The 27655-nt window shown below is 47.6% G+C and overlaps 3 protein-coding genes across 3 annotated transcripts in view; 1 reads left to right on the forward strand and 2 right to left on the reverse strand.

The window, feature by feature from the left end:
* The window catches only part of schip1 (schwannomin interacting protein 1), a 239212-nt gene extending 236634 nt beyond the window's left edge, over positions 1-2578 (reverse strand). The window contains exons 1-2 of the mRNA XM_035386429.1: positions 2353-2578; positions 1951-2041 (exon numbers count right to left, since the gene is read on the reverse strand). Of these exons, the coding sequence (XP_035242320.1) occupies positions 1951-2041; positions 2353-2375 (114 nt within the window). The 5' untranslated portion in view covers positions 2376-2578. The remainder of the gene's footprint in view (positions 1-1950; positions 2042-2352) is intronic.
* Positions 2579-3138: 560 nt separating this feature from the next.
* LOC118209190 (P2Y purinoceptor 6-like) lies at positions 3139-4855 on the forward strand. Its single transcript, XM_035384349.1, has 2 exons — positions 3139-3302; positions 3386-4855. The coding sequence occupies exon 2, from the start codon at positions 3761-3763 to the stop codon at positions 4853-4855; it is 1095 nt and encodes a 364-aa protein (XP_035240240.1). The 5' UTR covers positions 3139-3302; positions 3386-3760.
* A 4689-nt stretch (positions 4856-9544) lies between these two features.
* mfsd1 (major facilitator superfamily domain containing 1) lies at positions 9545-26339 on the reverse strand. Its single transcript, XM_035386050.1, has 16 exons — positions 26123-26339; positions 25303-25355; positions 23502-23614; positions 23281-23323; positions 22955-23022; positions 22121-22229; positions 21597-21699; positions 18621-18719; positions 18406-18517; positions 17408-17464; positions 15297-15453; positions 14228-14325; positions 13929-14041; positions 13647-13694; positions 13444-13510; positions 9545-11927 (listed from the first exon to the last, which is right to left on the reverse strand). The coding sequence occupies exons 1-16, from the start codon at positions 26280-26282 to the stop codon at positions 11924-11926; spliced, it is 1404 nt and encodes a 467-aa protein (XP_035241941.1). The 5' UTR covers positions 26283-26339; the 3' UTR covers positions 9545-11923.
* Positions 26340-27655: the final 1316 nt, after the last annotated feature.

A 27655-nucleotide genomic window follows, 5' to 3' on the forward strand; every position in this document is an offset into this window, starting at 1 on the left:
GGCCCAAATCGCGACTCTGCATCAGTGCGTAATTAAGTTGCTTACGTGTCCTCGCGGAACCCCGGGACGGAAAACAATGCAGAACAGAAAGCACGCGCTTTATCTGCTTAAAAAATACAAGTAAGTCAAAACCACCAAATAAAGAGAATAATTGAGAAATCACTAATAAACCCGCAAATGAACGTTTCTGAATTGTCAGGACTCATAACTGTAATTTCTACGTACAAGAAATTGGATTAATAATGATTTTCAGAAGCATGTCAATCGCAATTTTTACAGCAGGCTAGGCTATGAGAAATTGTAGATGGTAATTTGCCAATTTGAAAAAATATATAGTGTCCCCCTAGATTACCGTTTAAAGTGCAGTTACAAAAAAGATATAGAGAAAATGAGGCTAGAAGTAGTAAGGTGAAAGCTTCTTTATCAAAGACCTTTTGTAATTAGAGGACACCTCGTCATATAACGCCTTGGAGGAATTATTGCCTTTCCTCCGCGCACCTGGCACGGGAAAGGGGCGCCGGTTTTCAGAGAAATGGGGCTGGACACTGGAGACGAAGAGCACGAAGCGAGCGCCCCACAGACCAGAGGTCTTCCAGCTCACATCAGACCAAACAAGTGTTGAACCGTCATGCATGTGCAGAACCGGCATACGTGTGCAGAACCGGCATACAGGTGCAGAACCGGCACAGGCTACTCTGTGCAGCGGCAAAACACAACGCTGAAGCGGTTAAATAAACATACCAAATAGCAGCACTGAGCTGTACGGTGACTGAGAGACGCTATCGGTGTGCGCTCGATATCCACAGTTAATGCGCCAAAACCATATCATCCACATTAAATATTCACGAGCAGGGTGGTCAAATGAATCGCTTTCGGGCTGTCAAGGCGTTCATCACCTTCATAATGTTCCCGCGCATTTGAGGAATTAGAAACGGGCGGCTGTCGTCGTTCCAATGAATGCCTATCAGTCAACTTTTCAACTGTGGTACTGCAATCCCCAGCGTCGTACGTCTTTAAGCATTAAAAACGCATCCAGAGTACAATATGTTCGGAACTACACAGAACAAGGAACGGCGGGCGCAGACTGCACGCCGATTTTATAGCGGGCATACGCGAGAGAGCGCGTGCTTAAGCGCAAATGAAAAATGAATCCCATTTGAAGTGTCAGACCGTGTGAATAGTGCTATAATGAGACTTCAGCTGCCGGTACCACGCTGAAGAGGCGAAAATCAGCTTGTAACCGGGACAGGAGACTGCCATTCAGCCTGGCTGGAACACCTTTAATGGCACCAAAAAGGCAATTACGTCGCGAGCAGTGATGGTTTTTTAAATGATCGGATTATGCATTAGATTTAGGCGGAAAATACTATAAAGGGGGTTTAAAATGAGAAATGTAAGACGAGGTTCTGAAAGGACAGCTCCTAGCATCATTACGGCACACGAATCCAGCATCGCTCTTCGCAGGGTACGGTAGCGAGTTTGCATGAACCATCTACCCTGCTGATTTGGCTTTTCAACAAGTGAAGTGATTTTCGGATTTTCTTAATCGATTTATCTAAACACATAACGGGAATAACTTTATCCACTTTCAGACATATTGAATCTTTCGATGACTGTTGCATGTACTGATGATGTTCAGAGTGCAGGGTCGAGGCACGATTTATTCCTAATTGTGTCTCATTCAGGAAACACGTTCGTTTGTGCGGTTCAGCTTTTTAAATTCCACATAAAACGATCGATTATTCCCCTTTTCTTCCGTGACCCTCAAACAAAACACAGTCTGATATAAATCGGGCGGTGCTGAAAATACCAGTAATCAACACAACCTGATCTAACAAAACAGATGCGACCCATCACACACTACGGTCCCTGGCTTGTGGGTTATTTTTCTTCAGTCCCGCGCAGTCCGTCTCTTAATGAACCTGATGGATCGGGCGTCCTGCAATTTACCTGATTGATACAGAGGGAAAGACGCTTCCTCTCCCGCGTGCCAGCCAGGACGCCGCCGCGCGGTCTCCCGTCTTCCCCCTGATAAATGGCACTGCAAGAACGGACAAAGTTGCACGGATTAATAGTCGCATACGGCTAAATGGCAATGTGCATCGAGCTCCATCAAAAACGAGGCGAATCTCGCCTTCCATTCCCCGAGAATGACAGAATGACAGCTAGAAAGACTGATGGAGGCTATAGGCAAGTTGGAAGACAGAGCAGCGGTAAAGGAAACGAAGGCTGAATTTAAAATGTAATATTGACATTTAATGTTAATAGCACATCAGCACATCAACATTCTAAACATTCGCTATACGTCGGTAATAGCTCAATGTATACATATCGTCACCAAAATGTACAAACCGATGATTGCTACTCCTCAGCATGGTCGGATCTTGTTGCAGGCGCTCGAATCTCAAAGAACACTTTGAAACGAAATAGCCTTGCAGTCAGCCGCCCGAATTGGAAAGTGTTCTCGCAGCCAATGAGATGTTTAGGTCGTACATGACTTATACCACGGGTCGCGAGGACTGGGAGTCATTTAGCCCGGTAATCAACATCAATCACAGAGGCTTGTTGCCGCTTTCTGCAAGGCGAGCGAAAAAAAAACACACATGCATCCCCGCCGAGGAACAAATCAGAAGCCCCCCCCCCAGACTGTCAGCATTAAGCTTACAGTGAGTCCGGAAAGACTGACAGGACACACGAAAGTTTTTTTTTTTTTTTTTTTTGCGTCAGTCAAAGAATAACTGACAGACTTAATTAACTGCGCGTGGCTGAAGGTGAGATCCGTCTGCAAGTATGCACAACGAAACAATTACATACAGACAGAAGGCAATCGAGTTTTATATAGTTCTTTCGCTCCTTTGTGAAAAGAATGGATTACGTCTTTATTCTTTGGCATAGCCTACTGATAGGAGTCTCATTCGTCTTAAAAAAAAAAAAATGCCCAACAGAAGCCCTGTATCATGATCCAGTTGACTCACACCAGCAGCTGCAGTCACTAGCATCCTGGCAATCAAACGTTTCCCGTTCATATTACGAGTTCAACACGATGACTCAAGGCTTCGCAGTTATCTGCTAACGTATGTTTAAATACACCAAAACTGGGGTGGGCAGGGCGGGCTGTTCGTGTGCAATACACTTGTTTGCAAAAATATATAAACATACAAACAATCTCATCCTCTCAATGAAGAGAAAACAATTGGGTGCAACGAACATTCCGAACTTCAGAACGCATTCTCGGTAACCGCACCAGTTTCCAAAGGAACGCCGAGTACACCCATCCCAGGTGACAGTCTCACCCATCCCAGGTGACAGTCTCACCCATCCCAGGTGACAGTCTCACCCATCCCAGGTGACAGTCTCACCCATCCCAGGTGACAGTCTCACCCAGGTGCTTTATGAAACGGGTTCTTTATTTACCTATTCATCACGCTGGGACACGCGCGTGTTCATGTTTCCCGCTTTACCTGCCAGTACCATTCAGCTAACACATGACCTGTTTTAGATAAAGAGACGGGATATTAAAATAAACAGAGTTATTAAAGCGCCGAGGCAATGTAGATAGGCGCTCTCTTGGAGACTAAAAACGCCAGGCATACAGGATTTGCGTCAGTCGGAGACAACCGTTCTCGGAGTACAGTTGTAATGCTCTTTCTGGCTTGAATCATCTTTGCTAACATATTAACGCATGGCGCAGGATGGAACATGCACCTGAATCTTTTTTAGTAGATAAGTGCTGTTCTAAGGATCACCTTCTCACAGCGAAATGGACGGGGATAACTTCACATTATGTCCCGTATCAGAGGCTTATAAAAGGATCACGTTTCCCCTGGCGTACGGCCTGGTGTTTGTGTTTGGGCTGACGCTCAACGGGACGGTGCTGTGGTTTGTGTGCGGCAGAACCAAGACGTGGAGCTGCTCGGTGATCTTCCTGGCGAACCTGAGCGTGGCGGACCTGCTGTACGTGCTGCCGCTGCCGCTGCTGGCCGCGAGCTACGCCATGGGCGACACCTGGCCGTTCGGCAACGCCGCCTGCAAGGCCGCGCACTTCCTGTTCTCGCTGAACCTGGGGGGCAGCGTGACGTTCCTCGCCTGCATCAGCGTGCACCGCTTCCTGTGCGCTCGCCACCCCGCCGCCGCCACGCGCTGCCGCGCCCGCCGGGCCGCCACCCTCACCTGCGCCGCCGTCTGGCTGCTGGTCGCCGTGGAGACCGCGCCCACGGCGATCTTCGCGCACTCCGGCTTCATAAACAACACGACGGTGTGCTTCGACATGACCGGCCCGGCGGGATTTAGCCGCTACCTGCCCTACGGCCTGTTCGTCACGGCGGTGGGGTTCCTGCTGCCCTTACTGGTCATGGTCACATGCTACTGCCTCACCGCGCGGACGCTGTGCCAGGCCGGGGGGGGCGTGGGGGGGGGCGCAGGGCAGAGCGCGAAGGCCATGCGCTCCATCCTGGCGCTCTGTCTGCTCGGCACGCTCTGCTTCCTGCCCTACCACGCCATGCGGGTGGCGTACCTGCTGGTGCGCGTCCACCAGCCCGCCAACTGCAGGCTGCTCAGCCTGGTGATGCTCTGCTACAAGATCTGGAGGCCCGTGGTCAGCCTGAACTGCTGCGTGAACCCGGCGCTGTACTGGTCCTGCTCCAGCCGCCAGCGCCGGAGGCTCCTCGCCCGGCTGCGCAGCCGGAGGGTCCGCCCGGCCGCCCGCGCCGCGCGCCCGCAAGGCATTATGGGAAAGGAGAACGGCCCGACGGAGCTGCCGGGACACCACCGGGGTGCGCTTTCCCAGAATGCACCAGGCGAGAAGCCTGAACGAGGCAGCGAAGGCAAGCCGGAGCCAGACGGACACGCCCGCTGATACAGGAGCTGAGGAGACGGCGTCTACAGCCAGGTACGGACACGGGAATCATTTCATCTGGAAGATACAAACGTCAACATGCTGGTAAATACAAGGGGGGTGTAACAGGCTGGTAAAGACTTTAGATTCATGTGCTTATTTCTCTAAATGTCCTGAAGTGGCTGCAGGAAGTGTGAATAAATGAGCGTGACAAATGACGGATGACTGTGGAAGTCGGTCACTCGGCGTTTAATGCTAATTAAATGGCAGGAGGAGATATCGGACGGCTGAGACACCAGAAACACAGCAGAGCAATGTCAGTCAGAAAAAGGCCTTTGGTGTGCTGGCAGTTAGTTTCCAGATTTTTTACCCCAAAGAACGCAGGTATTACCGGTATCAGCCAGGTGTGAGACACACAGGTAAACTGAAGCTTCAGGACCCTGCAAATGGAGCCAAAAAAAGAGAGAAAAGGCCACAACATCTCCAAACTGCATTCCTTTAAATGTTAGGCTGTTCACATTAGGAACTGACCCCATAGGACTGAAGACCGTGACCCATCCCATTGTCATTCAGCTGAGCATTTCCCCGGGCTTCAGGTCTGAACACCTTTACGCTTCAGTGCAGGTAACTTTAACGGCTCCTGCAATGCCACTCCACACTGCATCCCTCTGAGACTGACTCACACCTTTAACCCCTTAATGCATCGCCCACCGTACGAGGACGGACCTCCAGACCTCCTCCAGAACATTAAAAACAGGAATAAACTCATTAATAAATAAAAATTCTGTTCATACAATTTGAACACAGTGGTGTGCTGTGTTAGAACCCAAATTTCACACCTGTCACAGACTGACCACACACACACACACACACAAACATGCATACACACGTGCACGCACACGTACACACACACACACACACACACACAAACATACACACACTACCATGGACCTGTGTGTGTAACCAGAGCACAGACCTCCCACAGAAACTATCATACAGCGCAAGTATTATGGTTATAGCTGATCTAGTCTTCAGTAAAATAACAGATATCAATGATCCCATTTAATTCACAATTGACATTTACAGATTTCATCTAAAAAAAAAAGGTTATTTTCAAATACAGCTTTAAGTCACATTTAAAACGGCCTCTTACTTCAATGCAGAAAAGCAAAGACATTGAAATGCAACTGACCTTTCACAAAGAGAAAAAAAATATTATCATTGGTTCTGCTGGAAAAGTATTAAGAAAGGTTAATGAAGCATTTGAGCTGGGCAGAGGCAGTAACGGTGGAGCTGTACCAGAGGAACAGACAGCGGCGGCTGCAGACGCCGAACTTCAGCCCCTTTCCTCAACCTTAATTGGCTGCAGTGTTATCCGGTACTTCAGTGCCAAATCCCCGGGAGTTTAAAGAGCAGAGAAGCACTCATCAGCTTTAAAAATAGAGCAAACAGAACTAAGTATAGCAAATCCAGGAACCAAATTATTTTCTATGGCACAGAAGTGTGTTTAATGCTCAATCATGCCCAATTTCACTGAACAGTTTTCTTTCAAAAAGGACCAAAGCTAATGCAGGAAAGAGCAAAGGTTAGGTAACAGAGCACAGACTGAGACTACAACATAACGCCCACTGTGACCATTAGAGGACCGAGCCAGACACCATGAGCAGTGCAACAATGAACATACAAAATTAATACCTTTCGTACATAACCAACCGTGTTAGCCACCTTAAATTTAACCTCCAAACCAATCTGAACAGCTTTTGTAGCAAGGTCTTGGCAAATTCAGTAAGAGAAAAATCCTCAAATTCAAAAGCTATTGAATATAATGGTTATGGTTAAACCATTGGAATGGAATTTTGTGGTGTTTCCAGGCCCTGGTGTGTGAACATGCTGTACACCAGCGGCATGAAACAAGGGTTGAATCCACTTCTGGGGTTCCTGCCAACTTCTGGCCTTAATTATTTAATTAGCCATAACTTTTACAGACAGTTTAGCTACATTTCTTGATAAGTGCGTGAATGACAGCCAGAGATTGTTTTTGTGTCCCTGTAAGAACCCTTTTACTGTGACCTAATGTACAAGTGAACCAGCGTTCATGTGTGCAGCTAATTAGCTCATTTAGCCTGGGTAATTGAAGGAAATAAAAACCTGCATACACACCGGCCCCCCAGGACCAGAATTGCCCTCCCCTGCTGCACACACACCAGATTCTCAGCCCCTGTATTCCAAAAACTGAAAATTCTGTCTCTGCTACTGAAAGCAAAAAACATTCCAATAGGATGCATTTTCCACATATTAATAAAGGGGTGTGGCCAAGCTGAGTGCTGTGGGATTGGACATTCCGTACTGTGATGTAACAGTAGCAGAATCTCTGGGAACCAACCAGAACCTCCTGTAGTTAAGAAGTAGAGAGCAAAGCATGCAGGAGTGGGGTATCTGGTGAGTTTATGGAATCTGTGACCCCGCCCCCTTCCCCCAGGCTTACGAGCCGAGCACAGAGCGAGTGTTACTTCAGCACGCTCCTGTGTCCCAGGGAGGAACGGTGGCTGGAGAAAAGGCCTGGGAGCTGTTGGGAAAGGACACGCAGTCAGGCGCTAAATGGAGCCAATCACAAACACAAAGAACACAAAGCATTTCCTGGCTTCCTGGAACAACCAGGGATAATTAAATAGGGAGGGGCTGTGGGTGCAGTCCCCACAGAAACACTCTACGGTTACCAGAGAGGAGCTCCACCAACCACAAAGTACGCAAGCACAATAAGGCCGATGGTGATTGGACAGTCTGCAGGGTAAGAGAGGTGTGTGTGTGTGTGTGTGTGTGTGTGTATGAGTGAGGTGTGTGTGTGTGCGCGCGCGTGCGTATGAGTGAGGTGTGTGTGTGTGTGCGCGTTTGTGTGTGTGTATATGAGTGAGGTGTGTGTGCATGTGTATGTATGAGTGAGGTATGTGTGTGTGTGTGTGTGTGTGCATGTGCGCGTGTGCGTGCGTGTGTACCTGAGCACCCAGCCTGCGCAGGTAGCGGTTCCGCAGTCCAAACACAGACATGGGCTGGAGCCGCTCACCTTCCTGCCCCTGCAGCAGGGGGCGCTTCCTCCTGAAACACAGCAGGTGCACTCACTTCACCTGAGTGAGATTACACACACACACACACACACACACTTCACCTGAGTGAGATCACACACACGCACACACCTCACCTGAGTGAGATTACACACACACACACACCTCACCTGAGCGAGATTACACACACACACACACCTCACCTGAGTGAGATTACACACACACACACACCTGAGCGAGATTACACACGCACACACTTCACCTGAGTGAGATTACACACACACACACACCTGAGCGAGATTACACACGCACACACTTCACCTGAGTGAGATCACACACACACGCACACACCTCACCTGAGCGAGATTACACACACACACCTCACCTGAGTGAGATTACACACACACACACCTCACCTGAGTGAGATTACACACACACACACACCTACCTCACCTGAGTGAGATTCCATACCGCTCACCATCACCCCGCATGTACACACCGCACCTGCAAACCTCACCAAACACAACAGGTACACTCACCTGAGCACAATCCTATACACCTCAAACACAACAGGTACACTCACCTGAGCACAATCCTATACACCACAAACACAACAGGTACACTCACCTGAGCACAATCCTATACACCTCAAACACAACAGGTACACTCACCTGAGCACAATCCTATACACCTCAAACACAACAGGTACACTCACCTGAGCACAATCCTATACACCTCAAACACAACAGGTACACTCACCTGAGCACAATCCTATACACCACAAACACAACAGGTACACTCACCTGAGCACAATCCTATACACCTCAAACACAACAGGTACACTCACCTGAGCACAATCCTATACACCTCAAACACAACAGGTACACTCACCTGAGCACAATCCTATACACCGCAAACACAACAGGTACACTCACCTGAGCACAATCCTATACACCACAAACACAACAGGTACACTCACCTGAGCACAATCCTATACACCACAAACACAACAGGTACACTCACCTGAGCACAATCCTATACACCACAAACACAACAGGTACACTCACCTGAGCACAATCCTATACACCACAAACACAAGGTCACAGCAACACTCCTGAACATTCAGCATGTCTAAACGGCCTACACACACACACACACACACACACACACGAATACACACCTGAACACACACATATGAACACACACCTGAACACTGCACAACACACCCTGAGAATAAACCAGTGCAACAGTAAATACTGACTGGAACATTATGTTGTATATTTAGTTATTTTAATAGTCCAGTCTCGGACCCCACTGTAAATGAGCCAGCTATTGCTGGCTTAATGGGTAATCCTTGCACTCAATACTCTACAAATTGTTTCTCATTTTAGCATCTCACTTTAAAATAGCCCACTTTGTACTGTTTTAAGTAAGTGTATTTGTTTTACTTTGTAATTTTTAATATGATGAGTGCAAATAAATTGATCTAAAAAAATTTTAAAAATTTTTAAAAAACCCAGCCTTCAAAACGCACCTGAAAGGAGTTTGGGGTTGTGTGCACGTGCCACTTCAGCAGGTTTACAAACGAGTCAATGAGACAGAAAACACGAAAATGGACGACTTGCTTAGCTGAACAAAGTGAGACGACAAGTTTAAAATCAACATTGCATGTTTATTTGCCCTCCTACTCTGCAAGAGTACATTGTAAAAAACTTAAAATTACAATCGGAACTGTATTTACCAGATTCAGCAATAAAATCATATTAGTCTTTGATGAATTCCCAGCTGTGATTACTTGACTGGACACCGCAGCAAACTGTAGTAAACCGCAGTAAACTGTAGTAAACCGCAGCAAACTGTAGTAAACCGCAGCAAACCGCAGTAAACTGTAGTAAACCGCAGCAAACCGCAGTAAACTGTAGTAAACCGCAGCAATCCGCAGTAAATCGCAGCAAACTGTAGTAAACTGCAGTGAACTACAGCAAACCACAGCACACATAACTCTGTAAGCTCAGGAGCTTACGGCAGAATTTAAGGGGAAGGCTTGTAAAATACTAAGAGCCACAAGCGCCCATAATGGCTTAGGAGAGGAATCTGCCATTTTGAATGTGTTAGAAAGTGGGGGGGGGGGGGGGGGGGGGGGGGGGTGAATGTGCAATAAGCTTGTCCCCCCCCCCGGGGCCCATTGGAGTGGGGGCTCCCTCGTTTGGAGTCTGGTTCCTCTCGAGGTTCCTGCCTCTTAGTCCCCCTCAGGAGTGTCACCCAGCCCCCCCCCCACCCCTATGCTGTAATGTCTGTGGTTACTAATGTTCTGAGAAATCTGCTGTACAAATACATTTTACAAGTGATCCCATTTCTGTACAAATGCATTTGATCCGATTCAAATGTATCGGATCCGATTTGGAGCTACTGTAAGCCATGACATCCAAGCACCCCCTCCCTCTGGAATAATTACACTGGGGGGAAAAAAAAAAAACTAAGCCCTTCTCCACATGGATTCTCATATTTTCACTCAGTTCAAGTGTACAGTACCATACTGTGGTAAGATGCTCTAGGTTTGACCTCAAATTCAACATCATTATACTGAAGGACTGCCCAGCAGTCTAAATGACTGGCAAAGAGAGATAACACACAGTCTCAACATAACACTCTATTACATGGGATCGATTCTGGACTCATGTAAATCTTAAATGAAAACAAAAACATTGACCTCATACTGTACTTTTTATGTCCACCTTGTCTTCTGTTTATTATTGTTTTTCATCTTATACTATTGGAATTTTTATTTCATTTTATTTATTTGGTATTTCCTGTAAGGAATGGCTGTATTCTAAAAATGTACAAAAATGCTGCAATGTACTGTATCTGTACCATTTTGCACCGCTTTGAAAATAATAAAAAATTTGAATTACAAAAAAACAAAAAAAAAAAAAAACATTACACTATTAGTATAGCCATCCTATAGTTGGTTTATCACTAATAATTGAACCTGAAGGGTTTAAGTTTGGTTTGCGGCCCCTTAAAAATAAAAAAGGCAACCCTGGAGGGGTCATCATATCCGCTACGGACTGGTGACCAATGTCAGAATCCTGCAGGAGCCAGGTGTGTAAAAGCAGGAAGTGCTCGCGCTGTAGCATGTCCCAGACAGAGTGATCAGAATCAGAATCGGACAGAACCCACAGACGAGCTCAGATTCAGTTTCAATTTCAGTTTTGCTTTGTTAGTAACAGTGGTTTTGTGTTTTTAAATGCCTCTTTCGTTGATTACCTCAATCATATTGCACACAGCTTTCGAACAGGTGCTTAAATAATTATTTTTTAAAAACAATAAAAAAAGCAGCAAGAGAATATAAGCATTGAATGTTCAAAGGCTCCGGCAGAAAACGTTCAGGACGTTAAAAAAGGAAATTTGCTTGTTCCCGCCGTAACTCTTGGGAGAGAGAACAGATAAAAATGTGCATCTTATGGCAGATGAAAGCAGGAAGACGGCGCTGAACCAGCATAGGAGCCCCTCCAGCACCAGGCAGATATAAGCTGAATAAGGTCTCAGTGCAGTCTGATTTATACTCTCCAAATGGAGCCAAGGCTTGAGCCCTGAGGAACCCCGTCCAGCTGCCTGAGTCTGCAGCCTCTCCCTGTACACTCACCTGGGCCCTCCCCATTCAGATCCCTCCACTGCATTACAGCCTGTCAGAAGTCCACGAGGTTTATCCTGTGGGAAAGTACCGGAGCTGTGCAGGTATGAGGTCCAAGCCTGCTGACAGACGTGTCACACCTGCAGTCCAGACACGCCCCTTCCCGTCTCATACTTAAGAAGTAAAAGTGGTTGAGAAAGCAAACAACTAAAATAAGGTGTAACCCCAGAGGGAGGAGGGGTCAGTCAGTGAGGTCAGTGGGAAGGGTGGAGCCAGCTGCAGCATGTGGGAGGAGTCAGAGCAGTGGGAGGAGCTTGTATGACGCAGTAATGCCCCAGGTGAGTGAGTGACAGGTGAGGCTCCTCAGGTGATTGGTGGCAGCCGGACTGAACGTGCTCACCTGTAACACATCACAGGAGAGGTTAGTCTGGGGATGGCCCAGAGCGCATGAGTGTTAAAACCAGCACGTGTGCGTAAGAACATGCGTGCATACGAACACACATGCATAAGAACACGCATAAAAACCCCGCAGTACCGCCATGCAAACACTGCCAACCATGCTCCCTCATCTCAGGACCAACGTACTACACTTCCCACTAGGGCTTTCAAAAAAACTATTCGAAAATCTTTTTCAGAGCAAGTGGGTCGTTTGGTTTCCTTGCCAATAACCTCTGGTGATACTTTCAGCTCCATGGACACCTGACGTTACTGGTCAGCTAGCCTCGCGAGTCAGTCTCTTTTTTCACTTCGTTCAACAGATCTGGTCAGCTAATAATTTAAGCTAAATAATGTTCCCATGGCAGGCTATGTTTCCTTTCTGTTCTGAAGATTGATCAAATTGGATGATGAAAGAAGTTAAACTAAACAGAGTAAGTAATTTCTGTTGTTTTATGCTACAGGTATTAGCCGGTTGAATCGTTTTTGTGTTAAGAAATAAACAGGGATTTCCTATAAACAATTATTTCCCTATTATTGTGATTAATAAATGCCGAGTTGCGGCAAATTACATCCACAAGAAAGTGCTTTATTCATTTGCGCATTAGGCTATAGAAACTGCAGGGGGCTCATTTATAAAATGACGCGGAGTGAAGACCTGAGAGCCACAACCGTTTCCACGGTCAAATCGAGTCATGTTGAAATTTTATAAATCACTGCTTTGATGTGATTTTCTGCCCGCTTGTGGAAAATAACGCGCAGGCCAGTTTGGAGGGAGCGTCACGTGCATATTGCGCCCGACAAAAAGCAGCTTATTTTTGTGTATTATAGGCAAATGATATTCGAATATATTCGAACTCAATTTCATGGCACTTTTGACAGCCTTACTTCCCACAGAGCACCACTTCTCTACGGAACAGCCGTTCAGCCCGCCGCTCTACGGAACAGCCGTTCAGCCCGCCGCTCTACGGAACAGCCGTTCAGCCCGCCGCTCTACGGAACAGCCGCTCAGCCCGCCGCTCTACGGAACAGCCGCTCAGCCCGCCGCTCTACGGAACAGCCGTTCAGCCCGCCGCTCTACGGAACAGCCGTTCAGCCCGCTGCTCTACGGAACAGCTGTTCAGCCCGCTGCTCTACGGAACAGCCGTTCAGCCTGCAGCTCTACGGAACAGCCGTTCAGCCTGCCGCTCTAGGGAACTGCCGTTCAGCCTTCCGCTCTACGGAACTGCCGGTCAGCCCGCCGCTCTACGGAACAGCCGTTCAGCCCGCCGCTCTATGGAACAGCCGTTCAGCCCGCCGCTCTACGGAACAGCCGTTCAGCCTGCCGCTCTACGGAACAGCCGTTCAGCCTGCCGGTTCGTCACTAATGGACCCTAAACTGCAGCCCGTCGCTCTCAGACTGTAGCCTGCTCTCTGGGGTTTTGGTGGAGCTTCAGTGTGGGTCTGTGCCCATACGGAATACGCGGGCAGGCCGTACTCACTCATAATCAGACGTGCTGCTCCCCCGGAGTCTGGCTCTGGCCGAGGCGGAGAGGTTCAGATCCCCTCCTGGAGACGGGAAGAGAGGAGGTTACAGCAGCGTAACTACGGAGACCACCAGCGGTTACAGCAGCGTAACTACGGAGACCACCAGCCCAATCAGACAAACAAACAGCAGAGGCCTCAATGTGCCTCTGCCTCTTACCTCTGAGAAAGTCCACAAGGTACAGCAACACCACAGCGATCAGGGCCACTGAGGAGAAACACAGCATTAACACACATACCCGAGATACCTGCACACCTCAGAGACAAACACCTGCACACATCTCAGAGTGACAGAGAAACAGCACTATCACACATGGTGAGACGGGACAGGTGTAATGCAGGTGAGAGGGGGCAGGTGTAATGCAGGTGAGAGGGGGCGGGTGTAAAGCAGGTGAGAGGGGGCGGGACAGGTGTAATGCAGGTGAGAGGGGGCGGGACTCACTGCAGATGCAGGCACAAAAGAACACCTCCAGGAACAGGTACCCCCTGTGGTCCAGGATGGCTCCTGCTGCCATGGCGATGAGTGCCAGGCCAAGGTTCTGAATGGACTGCATGCTGTGGACAGGGAGGGGGGGCAGGACCACAGGAGAGCAGAGAGGTAGTAGACACACCTGAGAAGACACACTAGACTGCAGTTGGAGAACAGACACACTAGCTAATGAACCACTGCAGAACATGCGTGTGCTGACTGCAAACCCAGCCCAAACCCACCCAGCCCAGGTCATGTGACTAAACACTCACAATCCATAGGCGGTCCCCAGTTGGTGCTCAGGAACCAGGAAGGCCACCATTGGCCAGAGAGCGCAGGCCAGGAGGGAGTAGGACACGCCCAGCAGACACTGCGGGGACAGAACACACCCCAGATTAGCTGCTTTATGAACACAGGCTCCGAGCAAATCCTGAGGCAGGAAGGCTCATGGCGAGCGTTTTAAACACAGAGAGACGCTAACAGCCCAGCCACCAGCTCCACTGCGCGGCGTGCTAGCAATGCTAATGCTAATGCCAGCATCACACACATTTAAAACACACAGAGACGCTAACAGCCGAGCCACAAATGCAAACGTGCAACGTGTTAGCAATGCTAATGCCAGCGTTGTACACATTTTAAACACAGAGAGGTGCTAACAGCCTAGCCACCAGCTCCACTGTGCGACGTGCTAGCAATGCTAATGCCACTGCACACAATGCTCAAGTACCGAAAGCTAAATAATCTACAAACTTTACACACAGAATAAAGCTGAACGTGATGTGATAAACACCCTGGAGCGAAGGGAAAATGAAACCGGTGTTTGAAATCGGGTGTTTGATAATTTAACTGAACTTTATACACACTCAGCATTCATAAGGTTACACAGAACTCCTCTGTGAAAATGTTGCATCGTATAAACGCATCTGTTCAGCAAATACGTTTTTTTATTTGAAGTTCACTGGCTGCACTGTTCAATATCACCCTTCATAAATCAATAATACTGTTCATGAATGCTTAATAAAGCAGTAATATCATGCTTGTAAAACTGTTAGATTCGCCTTATTAAGGATTCAAGGAGACATTAAAGCCCCATATGACCTATCCGTTTACGAATCCATATTTACTAGGAGAAAAAAGACTAATAAAACATTTTAGCTCCCAAACCATTATCAGTGTAATGCAAAGTCTTGTTCCACTGGTCCCGCCCACCCCCGCAGTCTCTGGTTCCCCACCCCACACCTCCCACCCCCCACCCCAAACACACACAGAATAATATGAAATAAACTCAGATCTAAAAAACAACAAGTGCTTCAAATCGTCCTGACAACGGGAGGCGGTCACCATGGCGATCCAGGGGTTCCAGAAGGTGAAGGCCAGCATCATGTGTGCAGCCAGCGTGGCGAACACGGCGCACATGACCCACACCACGTTCTTCCCGGTCCGATCCACCAGGAAGCCCAGGATGGGCGAGGCCGGAGCGGAGATGATGTACACGATGCTGTCACAAAGATAATCAACACCACCCCTCTCCATTATCCAAGCGCCAACACTCACATCCACACCACCCCTCTCCATTATCCAAGCACAAACACTCACATCCACACCATCCCTCTGCATTATCCAAGCACAAACACTCACATCCACACCATCCCTCACCATTATCCAAGCACCAACACTCACATCCACACCATCCCTCTCCATTATCCAAGCACCAACACTCACATCCACACCATCCCTCTCCATTATCCAAGCGCAAACACTCACATCCACACCATCCCTCTCCATTATCCAAGCACCAACACTCACATCCACACCATCCCTCTCCATTATCCAAGCACAAACACTCACATCCACACCATCCCTCTCCATTATCCAAGCACAAACACTCACATCCACACCATCCCTCTCCATTATCCAAGCGCCAACACTCACATCCACACCATCCCTCTCCATTATCCAAGCGCAAACACTCACATCCACACCATCCCTCTCCATTATCCAAGCGCAAACACTCACATCCACACCATCCCTCACCATTATCCAAGCACAAACACTCACATCCACACCATCCCTCTGCATTATCCAAGCGCCAACACTCACATCCACACCATCCCTCTGCATTATCCAAGCACAAACACTCACATCCACACCATCCCTCACCATTATCCAAGCACCAACACTCACATCCACACCATCCCTCACCATTATCCAAGTGCCAACACTCACATCCACACCATCCCTCTCCATTATCCAAGTGCCAACACTCACATCCACACCATCCCTCTCCATTATCCAAGCGCCAACACTCACATCCACACCATCCCTCTCCATTATCCAAGCGCCAACACTCACATCCACACCATCCCTCTGCATTATCCAAGCGCAAACACTCACATCCACACCATCCCTCTGCATTATCCAAGCGCAAACACTCACATCCACACCATCCCTCTGCATTATCCAAGCGCAAACACTCACATCCACACCATCCCTCTCCATTATCCAAGCACAAACACTCACATCCACACCATCCCTCTCCATTATCCAAGCGCCAACACTCACATCCACACCATCCCTCTGCATTATCCAAGCACAAACACTCACATCCACACCATCCCTCTGCATTATCCAAGCACAAACACTCACATCCACACCATCCCTCTGCATTATCCAAGCGCAAACACTCACATCCACACCATCCCTCTCCATTATCCAAGCGCAAACACTCACATCCACACCATCCCTCACCATTATCCAAGCACAAACACTCACATCCACACCATCCCTCTCCATTATCCAAGCGCCAACACTCACATCCACACCATCCCTCTGCATTATCCAAGCACAAACACTCACATCCACACCATCCCTCACCATTATCCAAGCGCCAACACTCACTTCCACACCACCCCTCTCCATTATCCAAGCGCCAACACTCACATCCACACCATCCCTCTCCATTATCCAAGCGCCAACACTCACATCCACACCATCCCTCTGCATTATCCAAGCGCAAACACTCACATCCACACCATCCCTCTGCATTATCCAAGCGCAAACACTCACATCCACACCATCCCTCTGCATTATCCAAGCGCAAACACTCACATCCACACCATCCCTCTCCATTATCCAAGCACAAACACTCACATCCACACCATCCCTCTCCATTATCCAAGCGCCAACACTCACATCCACACCATCCCTCTGCATTATCCAAGCACAAACACTCACATCCACACCATCCCTCTGCATTATCCAAGCGCAAACACTCACATCCACACCATCCCTCTCCATTATCCAAGCGCAAACACTCACATCCACACCATCCCTCTCCATTATCCAAGCGCAAACACTCACATCCACACCATCCCTCTGCATTATCCAAGCAATGCGTGTGTGTGTGTGTGTGTGTGTGTGGGGGGGGTGTGTATTTGAAGGGTCAGTATTACCTGTTCACAGCTCTTGCTTCAGCAGGAGAAAAGTTAAACTTCTCAATGAAGAAAACCCTGTGGAGAGAGACAGCATTAAGAGCACTTACCTCTCTCCTCCCTCTCTGCCCCCCCCTCTCTCTGCCCCCCCCCCCTTTATCTCTCTCCCTCCCCCTCTCTCATACCTAAACATCACAGATACTCTCTCCTGCTCTAAGCTTCACTCCCACAGAACTCTGCTTAAAACGATGTCTGTTCCATCCCCACGCCTCTAATCTTCTCTTAGGTCCCAGAGGGCGCCAGGCGTCCACACGCCCCTCAAACGCAGCGACTGATCTGCTGAGGAAGTCTCCGTTTGGCAGCCATTACCTCTGGGAGGGAAAGATACCTGTTGCTAAGGGAGATGGCGGTGAGAGTTTTAATAGGAAGTGAGCGCTTGTGAAGTTCCTGAGTAATGCAGTCCTATAGCTTAGCTGCTCTCAGCGCACACTCTGAGCACTGCTTCACCTCCTCCCTCTGAAAGGCTCCCCGTCAGTCTCACATCACACACGAACACAGTTCAGCTCAGCTTCAGGGAATCTATTCTTTGTATTTTCACTTTCTTTCCCCCATCAGCTCCCCCACTGCAAACTGCAAATTTAAATACATTCTATTCTTTCTCTACAATCGCAGGTCCTCATTTAGTCTTGAAAAGCAAAATTCTGTCTGAGCACAGAAGCAACAGTTCAACACTGCAGCAAAACTGAAGAACAGCTCATTAGACTTCAGGACATCCTAGCGCGTACTGATCATATTAATAACCAGAGCTCTAGTGATGAACATGATTGGTCAGTGAGCTCTGGTTATGAATATGATTGGACAGTGAGCTCTGGTGATGAATATGATTGGACAGTGAGCTCTGGTGATGAACATGATTGGTCAGAGAGCTCTGGTGATGAATATGATTGGTCAGAGCGCACTGGGAGTAAAGGGGGAAAAGGAGCAGAATAATAAATAAATGGGCGGAGCCTGTCACTCACTGGCCCAGGCCAATGAAGGGGAAGATGGCTGCGTAGTAGGCCACGCAGATGATGAAGATGAGCCACAGGGAGAGGGAGAATTCCTTCACATCCGACAGCTTGATCACTTCCCCTGCAGACAGGAAATGACACGCCGTTACCACATACGCGGCTTAAAGCTATCAAACTCCTGAGTCAGCCGATCGGTCACGGGACGGCGATGATGTCACACTCACCCGTCTTTCCCTGCTCCTTGTTTAAAATCTTCTCAGCCCGTTTATCCAGGAAGCCCAAGATCAGAGCGCAGACCAGCGAGAACAAACACGTCACTGCAGCTGAAACAGAGAGAACACACACGTCACTGCAGCTGAAACAGGGAGAACACACACACACACACACCACTGCAGCTAAAACAGGGAGAACACACACACACGTCACTGCAGCTGAAACAGAGAGAACACACACGTCACTGCAGCTAAAACAGGGAGAACACACACACACGTCACTGCAGCTGAAACAGGGAGAACACACACACACGTCACTGCAGCTGAAACAGGGAGAACACACACATCACTGCAGCTAAAACAGGGAGAACACACACACACGTCACTGCAGCTGAAACAGGGAGAACACACACACACGTCACTGCAGCTGAAACAGGGAGAACACACACATCACTGCAGCTAAAACAGGGAGAACACACACATCACTGCAGCTAAAACAGAGAGAACACACACACACATCACTGCAGCTAAAACAGGGAGAACACACACGTCACTGCAGCTGAAACAGGGAGAACACACACACACACACACACACACACACACACACGTCACTGCAGCTAAAACAGGGAGAACACACACATCACTGCAGCTAAAACAGAGAGAACACACACACACACACACACGTCACTGCAGCTGAAACAGGGAGAACACACACGTCACTGCAGCTGAAACAGGGAGAACACACACATCACTGCAGCTAAAACAGAGAGAACACACACACACACACACACGTCACTGCAGCTGAAACAGGGAGAACACACACACACGTCACTGCAGCTGAAACAGGGAGAACACACACGTCACTGCAGCTGAAACAGGGAGAACACACACACACACACACACACACACACACACACACACATCACTGCAGCTGAAACAGGGAGAACACACACGTCACTGCAGCTGAAACAGGGAGAACACACACACACACACACGTCACTGCAGCTAAAACAGGGAGAACACACACACACACACACACACACACACATCACTGCAGCTAAAACAGGGAGAACACACACACACACACACACACACACGTCACTGCAGCTGAAACAGGGAGAACACACACACACACACACACGTCACTGCAGCTAAAACAGGGAGAACACACACATCACTGCAGCTGAAACAGGGAGAACACACACACACACACACGTCACTGCAGCTAAAACAGGGAGAACACACACACACACACACACACACACATCACTGCAGCTAAAACAGGGAGAACACACACATCACTGCAGCTGAAACAGGGAGAACACACACACACGTCACTGCAGCTGAAACAGGGAGAACACACACATCACTGCAGCTAAAAGAGGAAAAGATGAACAGCATGACACACCCAACAGGGAGGGAAATATATTCAGCCTAAAATCCCTGTTCTGACAGGAAACAAGCTTCTTTCACAAGATTATTTTACCCCTAAATCATCACTTTCATTTCAGTTTTACAAAATGAATGTTTGCAGACATCCGAACATTTCTGCGAAAGTACACGCAAAATATTAATCAAAATTGACACATTTTTATCTGCATATCTATCTCTTTGATGGTTTGATATCTTCATATCTATTAAGCAAAAACCATACATAAATTCTGCTACCGCATACCATAGGGCCCAGTATTTTAAACACAGAAACACAGCCAAGGAACCTGCAGATCGATCTGCACACGGACAGTCAGGGAGAGACAGGTGTGTGAGTGAGGTGGGACAGGTGTTTGGGTCAGGTGGGGCAGGTGTGTGACTGGGGTCACACACGCACGCACTCACTCACACATCAGCACAGAGGCATATCCCTCCAACCAGGGTCACAACACCACAATTAACAACAACACACAACACCACAATAAACACCAACACTAACACACACAACCGGAATAAACAATAACACTAAAACACACCACCGGAATAAACAACAACACTAACACACAACACCACAATAAACACCAACACTAACACACACCACCAGAATAAACAATAACACAACCCCAGAATACACACAGATATCACATACCGTGCCCCTAACACACATGCACATGCTAAATATTCACGTTTTAGCTCAAACGGGTTGGTATCACTTTCTAAAATGAATGTGGCCATTGGTTGACACAGTAACTGCAGGAGGAATTTCACTGGTTTAGGGGGAAGTTCACTGCATGAGAAACCTGCTAATCGGCCGGTGCTGCTGTCAACGCACTCAAAGCCAAGGAGCAGGGAGCAGAAGTGAAAATGAAAGCGTTTTCTGGAACAACGGCTTCCTGTGCTCGCCTGGGTTCAGGGACACACGAGCCTGAACGCACGCTCCAAGTCTGGCTGAACGCAGGCTCCAGGCCTGGCTGAACGCAGGCTCCAGGCCTGGCTGAACGCAGGCTCCAGGCCTGGCTGAACGCAGGCTCCAGGCCTGGCTGAACGCAGGCTCCAGGCCTGGCTGAACGCAGGCTCCAGGCCTGGCTGAACGCAGGCTCCAGGCCTGGCTGAACGTACGCTCCAGGCCTGGCTGAACGCAGGCTCCAGGCCTGGCTGAACGCAGGCTCCAGGCCTGGCTGAACGCAGGCTCCAGGCCTGGCTGAACGCAGGCTCCAGGCCTGGCTGAACGCAGGCTCCAGGCCTGGCTGAACGCACGCTCCAGGCCTGGCTGAAGAACACGGTGTCTGACTGCAGCAGAAAATGCAAAGCAAGATTTCCCAGGACAGACAGGCGGAACGGAGCCCTGAATACTGATCGGAAGAGCATAGATAAACGCCAAGAAATCGGCAAGCGGCTCGTAATCCTGCTCAAAACCACTCCCAAGCACACGGCATTCAGAGGTTTATTCTGGAAACACTTCATCACACACGAATATCAATGTAATTTCATTAATAACAGTGAATTACTGATAGTCGGCTTGCTTGATAAGTGGGCGGGGCATCACCGAATACTGACCAATCATGAGCGTGGCCCCCAGGGTGGTGTGTCCAGCTGATCCCAGCGTGCTTTGCACACGGCCATAAACCCAGCCCATAATATTCATATTCACCGTGCTGCCCTGGAGACGGCAGAGAAAATGCGGTTAGGCACAGCGCTTCACTGAAACACACACACACACGCGCACACACACACACACACACACGCGCACACACACACACACGCGCACACACACACGCGCACACACACACACACACACACACACACACGCACACACACACACACACACACACACGCACACACACACACGCACACACGCACACACGCACACACACGCACGCACGCACACACGCACACACACACTGTACTAAATACACACAAACACACCAATAAACATGTACATACAGCACTAAACACATGTTAATGAGATGCTAATGAGAGGTTAATGAGATGCTAGTGAGATGCTAATGAGATGTTAATGAGAGGTTAATGAGATGCTAATGAGAGGTTAATGAGATGCTAATGAGATGTTGGAGACTCACCAGCCTGGCCATGCTGAGCTGAAGGCCGAACACCAGGTTGAGCTCTTTCCCTTTAAACCAGCTGACTGCGTACGTGTTCTGAGCCACCGCCAGGGACTCGCCCCCGATCCTGATCAAAAAGAGCACACCAAATCACCACCAAACACACGTCCACTGCAGGGGACTCTCCCCCCATCCCCCACACACGCATTCAGCTCCTAACACAGGCAGCTAACCAAATCACCACCAAATACACTCCTGGAAATCATGCAATCATATGACAAACTCAATGAGCAGTTTGAGAAACACAAATCAAAGGGCTTTTCATCAGACAGAACACATGCAGACATGTGGACACATACTGTTTAAAATTCTTTACTCCAGCAAACACATACATTTTTAAACTTCTATAAATACCATGCAGGAAACATATATATATATATATTTTTAAGAACAGAATGATAAAGCTTAGTCTATGAAAGTATACACTTCACAGATAAGTCATTATGTGGCAAAGAGGAATTGTAGGTATCCTGCAGCTTTGCATGGTTTTAAGGGCATAAGGTGGGGTGTCAAACTCATCTAGTCTTGTTTTACATGTTTAACTGCAGACACTGTGGCCCTCCAGGACTGGAGTTAAACCTGCAGATTCTGCGGCCCTCCAGGACTGGAGACAAACCATTAATTACGAGTCATTTGTGAAGATCCCTGCAGGACGGTCTGGCTCAGGATTGTAAAGGGAATCTCACCACAGTCACCCAGGGCATCCTCAGACTGAAGATACCCATCTAAACTCGCAGTCTACCAAACAAAAAAATACACATTAAAAAAAAAAACATTTCATGACATTCTTACCCGAAAACAAACCGTCCGGCTTCCATCAACCAAAAAGCATTAAACAACGCTCCAGCCGCAAAGATGACCTGAGGAAACCAGAGAGAGAACATGAGTCTTTCATCTCCACCACACACAGGTGTGAGCCAGGGCAGCTAACAGCGGGAGAAACCCTCCCACCTGGAACACAAACGCCGACGGCAACCAGCAGAGGATTTTGAACATTAATAAATAGAACATTAATAAAGAAGAACACGCCACTCAGAGACTGGGGTGCGTTCCACACAAACACCGTGGAGGAGACCCAAGCCATTTAAACACACCTGCGTCATGCGCCGGGCACTTACCTGTCCAGCGCAAACGAACAGCGAGAAGATGACCGTTCCCAGCCTGAAAGAAACAGAGCGATAACCTGGTCAGGACACGTCTCCAAACGCCCAGAGACCGCGATGACCTGGTCATGACACGTCTCCAAACGCCCAGAGACCCAACAGGTGAGCGCTGGCAGAGTAAAGAGGTAAAGCCCTTTGATTCAGGGAGTGTGTGAGACAAAAAGATCTCAACTCACCGGATCCCGAAGACGCGGTCCAGCAGAAAGCCGCCCAGGAAGCACAGAACCACGTTGGGCCAGGAGTACCAGGCGTACAGCAGCATGAACTTGGAGGTGTTCAGGTTCATGTCCTTAAACACGCAAGAGAGCAGGAGCATGACCCTGCGATGCTGCACACAGTCCTCACACAGAGGAAAACCACACGCTCATTTCATTTATTACTGAAAGCAAATACTGATCCTGGGCAGAATGCAGCTAACTGCTGAACTTCAGCCGAGAATAATAATAATGACAATAATAATAATAATAATAATAATAATAATAATAATAATAACAACTTTATTTGTATAGCACCTTTCATACAGACTGCAGCTCAAAGTGCTTAACAGGAAAAATAAAAACAAAAGGCAAAAACAGGGAAAAACGCAGCAATCATAATCAGTTATAAGGGTTTAAAACATAGAAGAATAAAACAGTGTATATTGAAATGGAAACATGAATAAAATAAAATATTTAATATGAAAGAGTCAATGAGTAATGAGTAAAAAGATTAAGAACACAGATTGAGGCTCACTGTTACACACTTTAAGCTGTTAACACTGTCGTTGCTGAGGACACTTCCTGGCAACAGTAAAGTAAGCACAGTAGCACCGGCTCCACAAACGCTGACATTTAAAAAAGGAAGTGGCCTCCCCCACAGGACTGACCACAGACAGATTACTAAGCTGGCAAAGCGGGTTAATAAACAGCCAAACGTTCCGGTGTGGACCCGAGTTTGAATCCACCATCACACAGAGCTAAAGCACACTCAGCCACCCACAAACTCCCCGGCGACCACTGGTTCTGCTTATCTGATCACACAATGGCTTTAATCACTGGGGAGGAACAGAGAGGGATCCTACAGCAGCCTTACATCAGTCTCACAGTGCTCATAAGCACTTAATACAATGCAAATGTCAACAGTTACACATTACAGACAGCTGGTCACAGATTAGATATCGCAGATGCAGGTCCGAGCTCTGCGCAGCCAATGTGGCATTTAGGACTGTGTGAGATAAAACATAATTAGGAGCAGCCTGTCTGTGGGACAGGAAATGACCTGTGGATCAGACTGAGCTCCAGTGTCCACAGGAGGGATCTGCACCTGGAAGAGCTCACAGCTCAGGCCTCTAGTGTCTGAGTCCGTTGTCTTCAGTAAGCAGACAACAGCTCTCCAGAGTGTCTACAGCTGGACAAGCCGCTGCATTGTCCTGCAGCATTTTCATGTTATATTTACGTCCATCCATTGCACTTGTGTCATTATCTTGATGTTGTATCTTGTTGTCATGCCTCCTAGTTTGACTTAACATTATTCTCTGATCTAGCCTATGCCTACTGTGGACTTAACTGGACTTAATGTGTTCATGTTCATAACTGTTACATAATGAGTACTGTACCTTATCGGACCTGTATTTTGTAATTGTTCCAATGGCCGTCGGTATGCACTAATTGTACGTTGCTTTGGATAAAAGCTTCTGCCAAATAAATGTAATGTCCTAAGTGGGCGCAAATAGTGCATCTGACAATACGGGACTGTGCAAGGAACCAAAACATCCAGTACGCTCTACTGGAACAGGGGGTAAGCCTTTAAAGAGTAGTACTATGTTCTTTGGCATGTTTTTTCCCCAATTCTAAGTCAGTGTTCTAGAACTCCACTGCTTTCTAGTACCTGCAGTGACTGTTACATCATCATTAGAATGTTCAGTTAAGAACGTATTTATGATATTAGAACTTAAAGGGTTAAAGACAAAGACTGACAGGGTAACGCGGAAGTTCTCACCTGTTGGACCTGTATCTGCAGAGCTGCCGGGTTGTCATAGCAGAAATAACTCCCTAAAACACAGCAGGAAACACGCTTCAGAGTGAGAAGATGTGAATCGGTTTCAGTAAATGGCAAGCCGTTTTAGCTTTAATTCATTTCTAGAGGATATCGCAAATACAATTCTAACTAGTTAGAATGCAAATTCTTGATATCAGAAATTCAATTGTAACAAGTTATAATTCAAGTGTTTTCCCCATTCATTTCAATGGGACCTTTCATTTTTGATAACAAGAATTGTATTTTAACTAGTTAAAATTGGACATTCTAATTAAAACAAGTTAAAATTATATTACTGATATCAAGAATTCCAATTTTAACTAGTTAAAATTGAATTCATGATATCAGAAATAGGTATTTTAACTAGGTCAAACTCCAATTCCCATTGAAATGAATGAGAAAATACAGGATACAGGAAAATACACAAGTAGTTACAATTTAATTTCTCACATCAAGAATTTGCATTCTAACTAGTTAGAATCTGCGATATCCTCTAGAAATGAATTAAAGCTAAAACGGCTGGCCATATCGGTAACACTATTTCCTTGTTTCGGTTCGGCACTGAACACACTGACGGGAATCACTTGCTTGTTTGTTCACAATCAGCTTGGTAGCTAGTCGGCTTGTTCAAAACAGCATAGACCCTCCAGAACACCCGGTACATTCCACCAGCTTAAATGTTAAACTCATAGTAAGCTACTGAGGGTAGCCGGCTAAATCACATGCTACTAGCATGCTAAGCTACAGCGAAGCTGCTAGGTGTCCGAAGCTGTCCGCTCACCGAAGCCCAGGAAGCACATGAACACCAGCACAAGCACCCGGTGCGCCAGCTTGCTCGGGTCACAAATCGCGGACATCGGCTTCGGAGCGTCGCCGTCAGCCCTGGGGTGGAGAGGTTCATATTCGCCCAGCAAGTTTTCTCTGTCATCCGTCTCAGCCATCGTTCAGCTCTGCTGGTGAGGTCCCAAACAAACATACAGAGAAGTGCGGTCATGTGACCACCCCGCACGTGTTCTAATCAGCTGACCTGTCGGCGGTGGGCGGGTCTATTTAGTCTGCCTTACCTCATCATTTTAGCGGCGGACTTTGCTCAAGAGAACAGATACAGGCTACAGTTAGATGTTTAAAGTGGTTTTTGTTTACTCATAAATTCTAATTTTATTTTAATTGCACATAACAGTTTAATTGGCTTCGCCAATTCAATATTTGTCTGTTGGTCAGGAAAAATAAAACAAAAACGATTTCATTTCTAAACAGAAAGAAGCCTAACCAATGGGCCTAATTTAAGACATGCCTAAAAACTGAGTGTACAATTCTGAGTCTAAATAAGGATAGACACAGTGTCCTACAGTTTTCCTCTGACCCAGTGTAAGTGAACCCCAAATCTAAAAACCTCTGTTGGTATTTCCGATACTGACATGCTTTCTTGAGGGGGTTGACAGGTTTTGTTTTAAAAACCTTTCCATGCTGGTGGCCTGATCCCTGCTTCAGTTAATGTTACCGATATGACGAGCGAGCGAGCTGAACCGAAGTGGCGCCGCCTTGCAAACAGACAGGTTATCGTGGCGAGCAGTGGCAGAGACAGATAAAATAAAGTAACGTTATAATTTCAAAGGGTAGCGCATGTAATGTAAGCGCATGACATCTTCTTAGTTTTATTTTGTTGTCTTTTTTATTTTTATGGTTATTTTCATTGATGCATTGTATCATAATATAGCAGATCAATGACTGCAAACCGCCACAACAGCAAACTCTCCGCGCGCCCAAGTGTGAGAACAACTGATTTAAATGGTGTTTCTGTAATATCCTGCGGCAACTGCGCATTTTTCTGAATACAGGAAAGGGGACATTGATCTTAAATTTGCCGCATCGTACTTTGGCCCTCTTGTGATGAGCGTGCAGCGTACACTCTTTTGGCAGTTCATTCTCCCTGTACTCACCCGCGTGTGAATCTGTGTGTGCAAGATCGCGTGTTATTGCTGGACTCCTGCTTATGGGTATACTGCGTGCACTGTTTCTTTTGACTGACACCGCTGTGAAATGTGAACCCAAAGGCACAAGCTTTAAGCGTCAGGCGTGTTCACAGAGCAGGGCAGATTTCACACCTCCGGACTCGTGCTCGTAATAATCTCAGAGTCAGAGCGCTCATGCAGGATCAGGTTTCCCCCGTCCCCGTCCGACACTTATCTGCTGCCAACGGAACGCCCGGTGTGGGTGCAGGGTTTTGTTTTAGCCCAGCATTAAGGCACCCCATTCTACTCATCACTGTCTTCATTCAAGACCATGATTAGTTCATTATTAGTCGCACTGATAA

The sequence above is a fragment of the Anguilla anguilla genome, chromosome 12 (genome assembly GCF_013347855.1).
Source record: "Anguilla anguilla isolate fAngAng1 chromosome 12, fAngAng1.pri, whole genome shotgun sequence".
In the NCBI taxonomy this organism is placed as follows: Eukaryota; Metazoa; Chordata; class Actinopteri; order Anguilliformes; family Anguillidae; genus Anguilla; species Anguilla anguilla.

Bases quoted from the DNA above. Each gene is read 5' to 3' on its own strand.
- LOC118209190 (XM_035384349.1), top strand. From the start codon at position 3,761: ATGGACGGGGATAACTTCACATTATGTCCCGTATCAGAGGCTTATAAA.
- mfsd1 (XM_035386050.1), bottom strand. From the start codon at position 26,282: ATGGCTGAGACGGATGACAGAGAAAACTTGCTGGGCGAATATGAACCT. The intron at 18,518-18,620 runs GTGAGTGTGACA...TCCTGTCTGCAG, and splicing joins CAAGGAGCAGGGAAAGACGG to GGGAAGTGATCAAGCTGTCG. The intron at 15,454-17,407 runs GTAATACTGACC...TCTTTGTGACAG, and splicing joins GAAGCAAGAGCTGTGAACAG to CATCGTGTACATCATCTCCG.